The 16,965-nt window shown below is 38.5% G+C and overlaps 1 protein-coding gene across 1 annotated transcript in view; it reads right to left on the reverse strand.

Moving 5' to 3' along the window:
• LOC131029452 (isoamylase 3, chloroplastic) overlaps positions 1-16,965 on the reverse strand; it is a 311,234-nt gene that overhangs the window by 96,548 nt on the left and 197,721 nt on the right. Inside the window, exons 17-18 of the mRNA XM_057959949.2 lie at positions 4,860-4,949; positions 4,675-4,747 (exon numbers count right to left, since the gene is read on the reverse strand). Of these exons, the coding sequence (XP_057815932.1) occupies positions 4,675-4,747; positions 4,860-4,949 (163 nt within the window). The remainder of the gene's footprint in view (positions 1-4,674; positions 4,748-4,859; positions 4,950-16,965) is intronic.

Here is a 16,965-nt window from a genome sequence, read left to right on the forward strand (position 1 = left end):
GATAGGAGATCTAATCTAATCCTAGGAATGTAAGAGATGATTGTTGACTTAGTGCAACCAAACCAAGCTTTACTTTGCCATGAGGAAACAACTACACAAAGATGGTGCAATCTCCTAAGGATAAGCGAATGATTTTCATATCACCTATGCACACCAACGTTTATGAACAATGAGCACATAGAAATTGAAGTTAATCTTTTTAATCAAGTTCGGTCTAACCACGCACTACAACCGCAATCAACAAATTCCAAGTGGTATGAACATTAGGCTTCACCATTCATCAACAATAAGATATTCCATTCATCTAATTAACATTTAAAACTTAAGAAGTAGAGACCATGCAACATGTTGAAATAACACACAAGATCCACCATATCTTCAATGAAAATAATGAACCCTTAACCACGTCCATTTCTCCGAATAATTTTCAGACTCCACCAAATCCAAATGCTACCAATGTGTCGTCTCTTCGTAGTGATTCACCTGAATACCGACAACAGAATGTCCAATCAAATGGGACGAGACAAGCTACTGCACCGCAAGTTGAGCAAAGGCAACAAGTGATCCCCCAAGTGGAGCAGTCACAAGCACAGGCGAAAGATCATCCTAGAGAAGAGTTAAAAAGATTAAGTTCATATGTGCTAGATGAATTTAAAAAGATAAAGGACAGCTTACCCTTGATCAAGCTGATGAGAATTCCTAAGATTTGGGAAACACTCCTAGGCAGTTTGATTGAAGTTGTTGCCCCAAGGAACACTTCATAAAACATGCCAAACAGAAATGTATCCGATGCTCTAGCAAATACAAATGTTATTCGAGATGAACCAGAAATGTTGTGCAACGCGTTTGATGCTCCAAAACAAGCTCCTAATTTTGTAGGATGGTCCAAACATTGTCTGAAAGTTCAAATCAAGAAGACATAATGCCAGAAGAAGTTCTCAAGGACACGGATATATTCCAAGAAGAAATTTTGACAAATGAACTCCCCTAGACTTCAGAAAAGAATCAAGATGTCAGTAATCAAGTAAAACATCCAGTGGTCTTTTACTAGGGAAAGGACGAGCCCACTCCATTCTTGCTATCCGTCAGAATATTTGGAAAACTTGTGCATAACTGCTTAGTGGACTCCTTTGCTTCTAGCAACGTGATGCCTCTCGCTATGTGCAAGAAACTGGGAGTGATACCAACACAAACCAATAAGAAAGTCACTCATTTGAACATAACAGAAGTCCCTATTGTAGGAGAATTGAACAATATTCACATGCAGCTAGCAGTGGACCCAAGAGTGCAAAGTTGTATCGACATTTCTGTCATCAATATCCCTAATGGATACAACATGCTTTTAAGCAAAGATTGGTCAAGGAGATAGAATGGATAGATATATTTCTACAGACTTTTCTCATATGTGGTTGTCGTGGAAAGGGGTCCCAAATCAAATAAAGATTGACAGCACACCAAGGCTCAGGCTGATGATTACTGAATATGGAGAAAACAATGAAATAATGTTTCTCGAGACAGATTTAGGCTCTTACAAGCCTAAAGTGCATGAAGTCCTAATGTTGCATGGATCGACCCACGAAATTAACAAGATGGTTGATTCCACCGAGGTACTAATTGAAGAATATCAAGATTCCCAAGATGAGAATGAAGGAATGTTTGAAAATTCAAACACTTTGTCTTGAATAGTGTTCAATTGAAGGCGGAATTGCGAGAAAATGTCCGCATTCAAGATCTATTGCTTCCAAGTTGGTGTCGTATCCACAATACCACCCATTCTGAATTTACATGTAAAATGTGCCATAAAGCCATAGAAGAAGTACGGAAAAGAATTCCACAAGCCTTGAACCTTTCAAGTAACGAAGAGGTCAACCATGTTAACGAATCTACCTCAGTGATGATACAAGAAATAGAATGTGAACAACACTCCCAAGAAGAAACAGATCCACAAACTTTGCTTTCCCCACAAAAGGAACAGGTTTGGACCCTGAGATTGGATGGATCCATGTCAAGGAAAGGAGCTGGAGCTGGTTGCGAATTAATCAGTCCAAATGGAGAAGCATACCTTGCAGCTCACCAACTTCAATTTCCATGTACAAATAATGTCACAAAATACCCATTCGCTGGATACAGAAAATAAGAAAATATTCAACATACCCATTCGCTGGATACAGAAAATAAGAAGCTATGACAGAAATGACCAGCAATAACATGCCCAAAAACCCTAGGTGCCTCCACCAAATAGCTCCAAAAAGTATGGCTAGAAGCAAGGAAAGAATTACCGGAAGAATATGCCATAGGTTGCTGATAATTGGCATTTAGTGACAACTAGAAGTGATATTTGCATATGGACATTAAGCATTGAGGGGATTGCATAACATATCAAAGTTCTGATTGATAGTTAGGAGATTTTGAAACTATACTGCTGCTGATTGGAAGCTTTATCAATCTAGGCGAATCCATAACTTTGATGCTGGTTCACTGTTCATGTCTTGTGTGACTTGTTAGAAGTCTATTGTTACTAGTCTACTGCTGCTTGCAGTTAATGTTGTAATTTTGAGAGTTTAAATGAAGGTTTCATGATAGATTAAGGAGCACATTAATCTTGGTTTTAGTTGTTGATCTTGTCTGTACTTTTCTGCAGTAGTAATAGAGACCATTCCAGATTGTTTATTAGACCCATGCAAGGTTCTTTCATCAAATTAAGGCCAGATTTGAATGTTTCAGTTCTGTCATTCTTAAATCTGCTTTTCTTGATTTGGTAAAGCTAGTGGAATTGGTTAATTTATGTATATGCATTTCAAAACAAATTTATATGTTGAAATCACAAAGCCAAACAACAAAACAGTGAGAGCAAACTTCTAAACAAATCAGAATCTTCCTAAAACATTTTAGTTCAATGCCTTTCAAGGGTTTTATGCATGCTGTTTGACAATATTTCTGAGAAGTGAAAAAATTAATAACAAACAGAGCAGCATCTTACAATAAACCCTTCAAAAACCCAAATCAACCTCTCCTCTCATCCGAACACCACTTCCAGCATATGTTCGGGCAGCCTAGACAAGGTACAGACAGCCAAAAACAGTCCAATAATTATGCAATAAACTCAGAAATCCTAATGAATCAGTCACTGTGAATGAACTCTACCAATCAGAAACTCTGAAACTAAAGAAGATTGAAATCCAAACACCAATGAAGCTGCAATGTAATTCCTGAATGAAATCACCCAAATCCTCCAGATCGGGTCTCTCACCAACATGGGAGAAGTTGCCTGCAAGGGATTTCATCCTCACAAGCCTTGAAGAAGAACAAACTCCTCCAGCAACAACTAGCTCATTTGATGCCCCGAACTGAATTACTAAAAATGGCAAGTATTGGAGAATTCAACCAAATTCCCTCCAGAAAAGGGTGTCACACACATCATAACCACTGAAGCTCAAATAAACACTTGATACTAGAGTTCCCTAACCCTAACTCATTAGCCTACAGGAACTAGCTAAATAGGCTAACAATGCATCCTAGTGAACTCATTAAGAAGGTGACATTACAATAAAAGAAAAAATTACTCCAAAAATTGAAGAATTCACCTTAGAAAAAAAGGTGCAAATAGAATGAAGTCAAAATATCAATAGCAGCACAATGAGAGCCACAAAACAGAGATTTTAGAAGGAATACACTAGAAAGAACAAAGAAATGGCTTCCCAAGCAACCCAAACTACTACATAGAGGATATAGAGGATATAGAGACAAAAGTTTTAACAAGAAAAATGCAATAGACAAATTCAAAGGCTATTGGCACATTCATGGCAAAAATGTATACTTATTACTTCTACAGTTCTACTCATAATCCAAATCTAAGGAACAAAAAACTCTAAAACAACACTAGAGGGAGAAACAATCCACATTAGCAATACAACCTCCTCCCAAAGAAGCTAAAAGTGATTGAATGAGCATAGCATAGAAGAAAGAAAACCTCTATGATAGACAAAACAAATATGGACTCGCTGGACCAAAACAAATGTTAACAGGGATAATCTAGATAAGGACATCAAAGATTAATGATAAAACGTATGATGAGGACCACCTAATGCAGAAACAACACAAATAATGCAGATTCTCTCAAAACATAAGGGGAATTCCAAAGTCTTGGAAGCATAAATAAATGTTGATATAGATCAATGCCACAATTTTAGTATTTATCCCCATATAGACAATGCCTCAAGATTAGAATATTACAAACCTATTACACTATGCAATATGATCTATAAAAGCATCTCAAAAGGCTAAAGATGCTCCTTCAAAAAATAATATCGAAAACAAAATCAGCATTTGTTCTAAGAAAAAAATTACAAACAAAATAATATTCATACAAGTCCTCAACAAAAGAATCTATCTAGACCAACATCTTCTTGAACCTGTATATATTGAAAGAATTCAACAGATGCAATTTGGAATTCCTATTCAAAACAAAGAACAATTTGATTTCTACAAATAATTTGTTGACCAGGTTAGAACCTGAATCAACATCCTAATTTTCTCTATTTTCCACAACGGACAATGTGGGGTATGAATATGAATGCTTATAATAATTTATATTGTTTTTCCAATCCATTATAGAATACAGACCTATGGTAACCAATTTTCTAAAGGCTTAGGTAAAGCCATAATGATATATACCTTCAAAACCACAATTCCAGCTGTAGTTATCATTGCATCCATCCCTTCCCTCCTCTCCATTCAATTCATTGTGCTGTAAGAACATGTTTTATCAGGACAACCTTCAGCTTCAAAAAATAATTGGTGGTTGTCATATTCAGGTCTGAATTTCAATAACAGATATAAGTTGGTGCTAAACGACTTACCTTAGAGTTATATGCCACAAGATCATATAGTGTAAAGCCATCATGTGCAATGACAAAATTGATGCTGTGATATGGCTTGCGTGCATTTACCTATAAAAAAGATAAACATATATAAGATCACTGGAACAAGTACATGTATGCCTCCAAGATTTATTTAACCTTTCCACGACAATTGAGATCAGATCCATAACTACTTTACTCCATTAGCACTCCACAACATTCAACATAATATTTGTCTTAATACTTGATGATAGAACAAATTGCGAGAGAGACAAAAGAGATGATGGACAATGGACAATGAATGAAATATTGGAAAATTAAATCAAGGGATCTCTTATTATACAAAGATTTCCCTGCAACGAATGTATCACACCCTAAGGTACACCCTATAATTGTGGATCCAAAGCATAGAAAAGTTGTTGTTTGCTACCATATCTGATAAATTTAATACCGGAAATAATAATGTACATGACAATGCATACAAGACACAGTAGTAAAATATATATTTATTTGCACATGCAATTATTACAAAGAAGAAGACCAGACATGGTCGGCCAAGGATTACAATTGACCTAACTATTCCATACTTTCTTTGGCGGTACACAACATATTTAAAGGACCCGACGGTTGCCGAGAGGAACATAACCATCAACCAACAGACACATAACTACCCGAGAGTGACAACCCACCTAATACAAACAATTGATACATTGGCAGATAACAACTATTATCAAGCATAACAATAGGCATTTCATGCCGACTATAGTTGTACCTAAAGGGACTCCACTAAATGCAAGAACAAGATGTGAAACTTTATAGCTTCTGCTTCTTTATCCTTATTAAAGATGTGAGTCTTTGCCATTTTTTTCAAATAGAAATGTGGAGAACATTTGTCACTTTATTTCATTTATTAATTATTATATGCATGCATGTGTGGTGCGGAGACGGGAAGGTTGAGAAAAATAAGGAGGCAAGGGGATTTGGGGGATTGGACAAGATTCCCCTCAATAAGATGAACCATCAAGTGGTTAGCTGTTGTAAATTTTGAGTTATGTGTTTTTAACACTGATTAAACTCAACATCTAACAATGTCAATAAGATGAGCATTCAAGTGGTTAGTTGATAGTATATTTAATCATCAACTAATTGCTCGATTGTGTAAAAAAAATTGAAATTGATGGACTAAGGAGCTTTCAAATGATGATTGGAAATAATATCTTGTCCTAAATATAATTGCATTTATGTTAAAATATCTTGTCCTTGTTTATCGGGAATAAACTTGGGTGGGATATTAGAAAGAACTTTTCTTGGCATGAGATCTATTTGGTTTTGTTAATGGCTTGAATACAAATCTTAATTTCTTTTAGGTTTCCCTTTCTACTAAGTTTATATGGTTTATTTGAAAAAAGAGAAACGAAGATCCTTTTCAAGTCAAAAGGAGGCACCTTATGGAGTCTTCTGGTAGACTCGCGTGTAATAACATTGTTTCATAAGTCTCAATGATTCTAGAGATCCCAAAAGAAGGATCCATAAAAATTGTTGAAGAAGGTTCAGTAATGGGGTAAAAATCAGATATCAAATTTCCTCAAGTTTGGCCTCTCATGATATGAGAGAACCATATGAGATGCTTATTAGAGAATTCATGTAATTCCAAAACAAATATTGCAAAGTTCATAATTATGATAAGATTCTTGATGATATTGCTACAAAAATGAAGATGATGCTGATCTTGAAGTCAAAAATCAGAATTTTGATAACAATGACAGCAAAAAGACTTTCTCTCCACCTATTGACACCTTCGAACCTGACACGTACAAAGAAAGCAACCAGAAATGTTGTTGGGAGTAATATCATGGGTGGAGATAATACATGTGTTGTGCGTTATGCACACCCCACCCCATCCTGGATAGGGCACCCCCATTTTTTTTATACACTTTGGGCTCTTGGGATGAATTGTGCAACTTTGTTCTTTTTCGGCCAATTTGATCAATATGCACAACTTGGGCGATTTTCACTTTGGTGAATTTCGAGCTTTTTAGACCTGAGTTTCGTATTATGAAGAGGGCGTTGAAAATGTGAAGGAAGGGTCGTGTGGTTGCATTCAAAAGGCTCGACTTTGTTTTGCCCAACAAAAAAAGGGAATGCGAGTATAAAGTCACACTCTTTCCTTCAAACCCCCCAAATTTTGAAGTGAGGGCAAAGTCACGTGGAGTCGTGCATTTTTAGCAGAGAGCTGAGTTTTATAATAAAACCAAGCAAATAAAATCGCTCAAAATGGACTGAAAACCCGAAATTTGTTTTTTTGTGAAAGGTTAGGTAAAAGAGCAAATCACGCAATCCCTCTCACAGGCCCGAAATCACATGATGAGGGTGAATCAAAGGTCAAGAGGATGCTTAAAGCAACCACAAAAAGGCATTTCAAAATGTAATGTCCCTACTAGTTAGAGATCATTAACCTGCAAAACAGATTGTTAGAATACAACAAACATATATATACATAGGTAAGTAATCCAAATTACAATCTAACTTCAATGCTCAATTAACATAATCATAATTATTATTTCATAAAAAGGATACGGATGTCATACGATGTATGACCTTAGGCGGCTTGTGAGGCTCGCCTTCTTGGAACCCCTTCGTTCCAAGCCCTCCAGGAAATCGAAGATGAATTCGATTCCTGTCTTGGGTGTAACCTCTTACACCCAAGCCCTCCAAGGAAGACTCTTGCCTTTCCTTGCCTTGGGTGATGCCTTCATCATCCAAGTCCTCAGAAGGGGTCGACCTGACCTTTGAGTCCTGTCTTGAGTATAACCTCTTATACCCAAGCCAGCCAAGGAAGACCCTTGCCTTTCCTTGTCCTGGACGATGCCTTCATCATCCAAGTCCTCAAAGGGGGTGGACTCAATCCTTCCCTTCTTGGTTGAATTTGAACCAACCAAGCCTTGTAATTCCATAACATTTTGTTCATGAATATATATATTTTTTTATGTAAAAAAAACCTTTATTGCATTATCTAATTAATTCATAGATATATATATTAACATGACTTTTCATCTTCCATATCTACGATATGTTACTAAAAATACCTTGTATTCATTAATCCCTCTTGGTATTGTTGACGTGTATTTTGTACACAATCATACACAGAATAAAATACCCAAAGGCATCTTATCCTCTCTTGAATAAAGTCGCTAACTGCTGAAGATTTCGCAAGAAGGATCAGTTAGGATGACTCCAATGTTCTTTTTGGTAGGGTCTCTATGTATGGATAAGCACCAGTGGTCGTTGTGATTTGCTGTGTCCTCAAGGGGCCTTACGTTGCCGAAGATTTTGATGAACTAAACAAACTTTTAAAAAAAATGACAAAAGAGTAGGGTTTACAAGAGGTCTAATCTAGTCTAACCCTAAGAATGACTTCATGTGGACAAGACTTGGCAAGATTCTACCAACTTCAATTTTGCCATAAATTAACAACTCAATTGAAATTGATGCAATCTTCTAAGGTAACAAATGATTTTCAATACATCAAAGATCAAAGACACTACCACGAAGGTACATATCCAAGATACAACAATGATTGAAGGTTAAGTGATTCAAGTATCTCCAGTTGACCACGCAAGGCGTTCCTACAATCAGCAAGAAGCTAGTGGTTTGGAAAGCGAATCCTACCAAAGATCAATTCCAACACTTTGTCCTTCGAATTAACACACTACTTTGATTGAGAATGATTCAAGTAAATTGAACAACCATGAAGATAACTTAAGAGACTTGCAACAAAACACCATAACTTCAATATTTCATTGATCTCAAAGTCATCATGTACAACAATTGTTCGAATTCTTTCCTCAAAACTCAATCTTGCTACAAAAGTAAATTGCTTCTAAACTCTAATCTCTCTAATACATCAATAATCTAATCTTCTTCTCACATCTAATTAATTGAAAATGAAATGAAATGAGGGTATAAATAGCATCCTCAATTACAATGAACGGTCCAGATCAAAAAGCAGATCAACGGTCAAGATCATGACACCTAAACCCTAATTAGGGTTTGTTACAAATGGCCTCCTTTTTACTGAACAATATTAAATGCATAGCCAAATATTAAATTTGGCACAAAAACCTAGGAGACATAGACCAATGACAATTAAGGTGCCATGTCATCTATAACAACCTCTCATCTAGAATCTTATTCCCTTTCCAATGTTCCTTTTTAGCATATGCAGTGAATCTTGATACGATTCCTTCGATCTCAGCAATTGGAATCTCGGGAAGATTCTTCATTCTTTCTTCCAAGTGGATGACCTGATCAAATGCATCTAGAAGAGCTGCGTCCCATGTTGATTCAAGTTCCTTAGTCTTTTCAATCAGGAGCATGGTAGCAAACATCTGGTCCTGTTGCTCGTCTGTGATATTAGCGTCCTTGCAAAAGATGACCTTGATTCTATCCTCCAATTCTTGCAAATCCACATCTGTCTCAACTTCGATCCTCCTGCCAAGAATGGTATGTAGTACCTCAAATACTCTGTCCTGGATCGGATTGATCACCTCCTCAACATGGATACATCTAGTACTGATGTCCTCAAAGAGAACACTCTTCATCTGGAGTAAGGTTGACCACTAAAGCAAACTGTGAGGTCCTCCATCCATGATCTTTTCCTGTGCTAAGACCTTCCTCGATGTTTGTCTGATTACTTTCAAGACAGGAATGATAACATCTTTGGTATGAGCAAAAGCGGCTACTGTTATCATCAAGTTGTGGATTATCTCAAGAACCTAGATAGCCCTATGAATAGTCTTCATCATCCTTGTTACAAATTCTACGGCAACTGTATGAGATTTGTCCATCCAAGTATTCATACGCTGGACCATACTCCTGAATCTTTCTGCCTCATTAATTGATTGAAGGGGAAGTGCCTGTATGGGTGATCTTGCTGGATCCTGACGTCCCAAAGGCTCATTGACATGACTGAAATATGTCCTCCATGCACCGACCTCTCTCTCAAGCTTTCTATTCTTCTCCATTTCTTCTCTAAGCTTGTCTTTCAAGGCCTCAAATGAATCGGTGGCATCATCCATCGTCTGTTCGGCTGTAGATGGACCTAGCTCAAATGTCTCTATATCATATTCCTCTGCTAGGATCTCCCCTTCATACTTGTCCATTGCCGGTGTAGCTATCTGCAATTTTCTGGATCCAGTCTCATCTCTAATCATCTTGGACATCTTGGTAGCCTTCCTCTTCTCTGTTACTTCCTGAGAACGTCCAACAAGGCTCTCCAAATCAATCACATTGTCCTCGTCCTCAATCACTATCACTTTAGTTAATCTTTCCTTCAACCAATCCGGGATGGCCGATCTTGTCTCTTTGACCTGTATTTCCTTATGCAATATTTCTTCTTCTCTGGAAGGAGATTTTATTTCGTTATCTTCTCTATCTTCATGTAGCTCATAATCTTGGAGAGATCCATCTGGTGACCCTTGCAGTGCCTGTCCTTCTTCCTGCCTATCATTCTGTACCATTGACTCCATAGATTCTTCCACTTCAAGTGTCCTCTTCTCTGGTCTAGAAGATGTACCGGATGAACGATCTCGATTGGCCCCTTGCTTCTTCTTGGAAGATTCTCTCTTTTCAGGTCTCTCTTTCCTCTTCGAACCTCTTGGATGGAGATTGCCTTCACTTGCACATCAAAGGTCGCCTTCACTTGTATTTCTAGGATTAGGATTGCCTTCGCTTACACTAGCTCCACCTTCGGCTGGTTTCTCTTCCAAAGTGAAAGTCATAGCTATGCCTTGCTCTCTCAACTTCTGATGCTGCACATCAACCCATCTACGAGTACAAGACAAGACTGGAGCCATCAAAGTATCTAGATCCACGACATCGGGCTCATTCCAATCTAACCTTATTGATTTGCTTTCTCGATCATAGGATGACTGGAGATGTCTGCCACTGTCCTGAGCTTGGTCGGCCGCTCTATAAATCCTGCAATTCTTGATGAAATCCAAAGGCAATCTAGAATGCATCTTTCTTTTCACTTCAAGATCGTCTAAGAGATTCATCATAAAATCTTCTATCTGAAACTCATGCTTAAACTTCCTGCCGACTGTCTCCTCTAAATATCCATGTGGATCAAAGCTTTCTCTCAAAGCAAAGGATGAAAAAGAATACAAAGCTAACTCCTTCTCTGCGTCATCAAATTTCTGGATCCAGTCTCATCTCTAATCATCTTGGACATCTTGGTAGCCTTCCTCTTCTCTGTCACTTCCTGAGAACGTCCAACAAGGCTCTCCAAATCAATTACATTGTCTTCGTCCTCGATCACAATCACCCTCGTTAATCTTTCCTTCAACCAATCTGGGATGGCCGATCTTGTCTCTGTCACTTCCTGAGAACGTCCAACAAGGCTCTCCAAATCAATTACATTGTCTTCGTCCTCGATCACAATCACCTTCGTTAATCTTTCCTTCAACCAATCTGGGATGGCCGATCTTGTCTCTTTAACCTGTATCTCCTTATGCAATGTTTCTTCTTCTCTGGGAGGAGACGTTATCTCGTCATTGTTCTTGTCTTCATGTAGCTCATAATCTTGGAGAGATCCACTTGGCGACCCTTGAGGTGCCTGTCCTTCTTTATCATTCTGTACCATTGACTCCATAGACTCTTCTACTTCAAGTGTCCTCTTCTCTTGTCGAGAAGATGTGCCGGATGAACGATCTCGGTTGGCCCCTTGTTTCCTCTTGGAAGATTATCTCTTCTCAGGTCTCTCTTTCCTCTTCGAGCCTCGTGGATGGAGATTGCCTTCACTTGCACTTCGAAGGTTGCCCTCATTTGAATTTCTGGGATTAGGATTGCCTTCGCTTACACTAGCTCCACCTTCGGCTGGTTTCTCTTCCAAAGTGAAAGTCATAGCTATGCCTTGCTCTCTCAACTTCTGATGCTGCACATCAACCCATCTGCGAGTACAAGACAAGACTGGAGCCATCAAAGCATCTAGATCCACAACCTCGGGCTCATTCCAATCTAACCTTACTGATTTGCTTTCTCGATCATAGGATGACTGGAGATGTCTGCCACTGTCCTGAGCTTGGTCGGCCACTCTGTAAATCTTGCATTTCCTGATGAAATCCAAAGGCAATCTAGAATGCATCTTTCTTTTCACTTCAAGATCGTCTAAGAGATTCATCATAAAATCTTCTATCTGAAACTCATGCTTAAACTTCCTACCGACTGTCTCCTCTATATATCCATGTGGATCAAAGCTCTCTCTCAAAGCAAAGAATGAAAAAGAATACAAAGCTAACTCCTTCTCTGTGTCATCCATGGCTAAAGCATTAGGACATACCTCAACTGAATTGCCTAAGATAATAGGTATAGGAACTCCATTTCCATGTCTGTGTCTGAATGCCTTCGCATAAGCGGCCAACTGTCTTGTTACCTCAAGTAACACAATTCTGTCTGTCGGATATCTCGGCAACATGTATGGAGGTGAAGGACATCCATGAACTCTAATATAAGTAAACTTCGGAAATTGGATAAACCAAGCACCGTACCTCTTCACTAGTTCCTGTGCATCCTGAGATAATCTGTTGTGAATCCCGCCTTGCAACGTCCTTGTGATGTTCATCGTGAAGGTATCATTAACTAACTTGTAGTTGCTTCCTGGCGGATGATGCAAGTGGACATAGGAATCACAAACTCTGACCTCGCCGGGTCCTCTTCCAATCACTCCTCTGTGAGGTAGTCCTGCGTACTCAAAGCTCCTAATCAAAGCATATATGACGTATGAACTCATGTGGAAGGACTTGGTAGCCTTCAATCTCCTCAACTGTACGTCCAAGCAATGGCTAATTATCCTAGCCCAATGAATTGTTCCTTTTCCCTGAACTATCACCTGGATGAAGTAGAACATCCACTTCTCAAAGTAGAAGGCTTGAGGGGCTCCTGTGACTCGGTTGAGCATTGTAATCAAATCTCTGTACTCCTCCTGGAAATCAATCCTATGTGGTGTGTTCGATATCTTGCTCAGGCGAGGACGACTCTTAAGTAACCAGTTCTTGTTGATGATGCTTAGGCAAGCATCTGGATCATCTTCGTACATGGACCTGGCTCCTTCTATGCTCTTGTAGACCATATCTTTCTGCTCTGGAAGATAAAAAGCCTCACTTATAGCCTCTTCTGAAAGATAAGCTAAAGTGTTTCCTTCCTTGGACACGATCGTTCTGGACTGAGGATCATAATGACGAGCACACTCGATCATCAACTCATGACACTGTACTGCTGGAGGGAAGCCGGCCGCCTTAATGATGCCACTTTCGATTATCCTCCTGGTGACAGGTGATGGCTTACCAATGTAAGGGACCTCTCGAAACTTCTTCGTACTGAAGTTGCCCAAGTTCGTATCTCCAATGTTGCTCCATTTAGACACGATCTTGGTCTCCACTTCCTCGTTCTTTTGGTCTTCCTTCATGAGAGCTTGACGACTGGTGGATGCTCCCGCCTTCGGGGTCGCCATTGTAACACCTACACAACATTTCATAATAAGTAACAGATTTTGCAATGTATAACATAGATTAGATTAATTTTAGGAAACTTCATGATAAGTCCTTGAGTTATCATTTCCTAAAAACGATTGAGCTATTGGAATTCAAAAATTTCAAAATTCAAAATTTTAAGGCTATGACGATCAAAAATTCAAAATTTAAAACAAGGGATCTTGCCATACCTTATTCGAGAGCTAACTCTAGAATGCAAAACAAAGGAATTCGCCTAGGCAAAATTAATGTTAGATGGCTTCGACGTGATCTCTCTTCAAATGAACGTCCCCTTTAGTAATTCGCCACCTTTGGAAGGGATCTTCAATGTCTTTGGCAAGTTCGCCTTAATTCTAACTTCAAGTTCGCACTCCCCTTTGAAGATATTTCGCACCACCTTTGGATAGAAACTCGCACTTCTTTTTTATGAAATTCGCTCCTCCTTGTCTTCTCCAAAATCGCATGTAAAGATGATTGAATGATGATGTGAAAATGAAATTTTCACCTCCCCTTTATAGGCGCTTACCCCCCTTTATTACCTTAGGCCGACTTTTGCAAAATGAGGTAATTTAAAACAATTTTTTAAATAAAACCAAGGCCGACTTTTATAAAATAAAAGAATTAAAATCCCAAGCGCCCCATTTTTATTATTTAAAATAATAATTAATTAATTAAATGCCATCGTTTTTTTTTTTAATTAATTCGATTTTTAAATAGGCAAAAATTAATTAATTAATGTTTATGCGCAATTTTTAAATGCTATCAATTGATTTATCGATTTTTCTAGCATTTAATAAATTTCAAAAAAAAATGTATTTTTGCGCTAAAACTTGGAGAAGTGGAAAGATTCAAACCTTATCGCTCTGGTCCCTGACTGAGGGACAGGAGCGAACTATCATCTTGGCCTTGATCCTTTTGCGTTTTACGTTCAAAACCTCCATCTCCACGTTGAAACTGGCATATTTGCAAGGAATTTCGAACTTGAGTGACTTGATTTCGTAAATGAATGGCTCCTGAGGTTGATATCGCCCTGGTCCCTTGGTGAGGGACAGGAGCGATCCCTATGTTCTAGCCAAAATTCTTCGTTTTGTAACCTTTGTTTCTTGTCCATTACCTTCCAAACGATATCCTTGATCTTGTGTATCTTTGCCTTGTCATGATTTTGAAGGAAAATGAATGATTTTGTGAAAATCGCCCTGGTCCTTGCCTGAAGGACAGGAGCGATATAGGTTCCTTGTTCAAATTGATCACCTTTTAACGTTTGGCCTCTTTGCACATCATCTTCTTAAGATACCTTTGATACTTTGCAACCTCGCATAACCTTGACTTGGCATGATTTTTGAAGGATTTGGCTAGTATGGTAAATATCGCCCTGGTCCCTGACTGAGGGACAGGAGCGAACTTCAATGTTTTGGGCTCATCCTTGCTTCCATCAACTTGCAATTGCTTTCATAATGTAGAATGAGGTCCTTTGATCCCTCTTAGACACTTGAAACTTGATAAACCTTCAAAATTTAAGCCTTCATGAAGATTTCGCTCTGGTCCCTGACTGAGGGACAGGAGCGATCTTGGACATTTGGTGTAATTCTTTCAACTTTAGCGGTCCTTGTAACTTTGTTCTTCGTCAAGATGCTTCAAAACGTCCTTGCCTCCATGTATCCTGACTTGGAATGGTTTGAACTTGAGTGGAAGGCAAGATAATCATCATTTCGCCCTGGTCCCTAGCTGAGGGACAGGAGCGAATTTGCACTTGTAGGCTCCATCATACTTTGCTAACTTCAAAAATTTATCTTCAATAGACTCATTGTGTCCCCTTCCCTTCATCTTTGGCCGGGAGTTTGTTCAAACTTGGCGAGAAATTGTCCTAAGGCAAAAATTGCTCTGGTCCCTGACTGAGGGACAGGAGCGCCTAGGCCAATTTGAGTCTTCCATTTTTGTAATCTTCAATTTGCCTTCAACGGGTTCATTTCATCCTCCTTTCTTGCTTCAAACTCAAAACTTGCTCAATCTTCACTCAAATTTTGCCCTATGAGAAATTTCGCTCTGGTCCCTGGGAGAGGGACGGGAGCTACACTGAATTTCGCCCTGGTCCCTGACTGAGGGACAGGAGCGAATTTTGCATTTTTGGTCCGTTTTCCTTCACGAAGGCACTTCAAGTTATATTCAATTGATAAAACATATCTCTTTTGATCTCTTCAAATCGTCAAGTTGTTCAAATCCTGCAAGGACAAGGCAATGTTTGATTTTGAGCTTCGGTCCCTCATTGAGGGACAGGAGCGATTTTTTTTTCCTAGGGCATTTCCGTGCTCATGAAATTCTTCAAATTATATTCAACGGAAAGATCATGCCTCCCTTTACCACTTCCACTCGAAAAATCATCTTGATCCTGCAGAGACAGTAAGATTTTGAAAAACGAGCTCCGGTCCTTCATTGAGGGACAGAAGCGATTTTGCTCCTACAGGCCAAAATATCATGATTTTAGGATTTTAATCACTTCACAAGGCAAAAACAAGTCATTTCCAATGCCCGGGATCAAATATCAAAATTTTCAAAATTTGGTCAAAATCACTCAATTGGACAAAATTCACAATTCCCTTATCAGCACTTAGACGAATTTATTCAAAATTCCAATTGAAAATAGACCAACTCACTTAGCCTCTGGAGAATTCACTTTATTCAAAATTGCATCCTACGAGAGGAAGCTCAAAAAGCTCTCAAGACTGACTGGATTTTGGCCTAAAAAGATCAAAACGGGAACCCTAAGGTTTGACCCTAATCCAAACAACTGACAAACTACCAAAACCCTAAAAAAACAAAGCGAAAAGCGAGCAAAAAAACGAGCAAAAAGAGGGGGTCCCCATTTTAAATGGGGCGATGTGTGAAATGGTCACAACAGGTATGCAACTTATGTGTATTTGATTTACAAGATTACCTTTTCTTTTCCTATCTTATAACTACACTTTATAATGTAAATAAATTCCTACCAGTCAATTATGAACATGACTTACCACTGAATTTACCTGTATCCATTGTCCATTAATTAATACTAATTACTGTTAATGTGCCTCTACCCTTAATCTTATTTATTAATATTTATAATCATAAATAAGATTACCACTGAATTTACCCATATCCATTGTCCATTAATTAACACTAATTACTACTAATGTGCCTCTACCCTTAACCCTACTTATCAATATTTATAATAATAAATATAATCACCTTCATATATTTTACCTCTATCAATACGGGACAAGGCTCTTACCTCTCTGTCCGTTGACCTTCCTCCCTATTTCCCTGTCGTGCTCCTCCCTTCCCTTTCCCGTGCCACTCTCCTTTATAACCCGTGAGGGTTTGTGTTCCCTCACGGGCCCCTTCCGTATGAAGGGGTGCGGAGGTAACCGTAGCCTAGGCTGTGGTTACCTACGCACCACTTTGTGCGGAGGTAGCCCCAGCCGTCTGGGATGCTTTTAGTTTAATATTTTAATAAAATATAAATGTCACAAAATAATACAATATTACTTTTAATTATGTAATATGTTTTTCATGTAATATATTATTTCCTTTTAATGTATTAA

The sequence above is a fragment of the Cryptomeria japonica genome, chromosome 10, assembly GCF_030272615.1.
Source record: "Cryptomeria japonica chromosome 10, Sugi_1.0, whole genome shotgun sequence".
Lineage (NCBI taxonomy): Eukaryota > Viridiplantae > Streptophyta > Pinopsida > Cupressales > Cupressaceae > Cryptomeria > Cryptomeria japonica.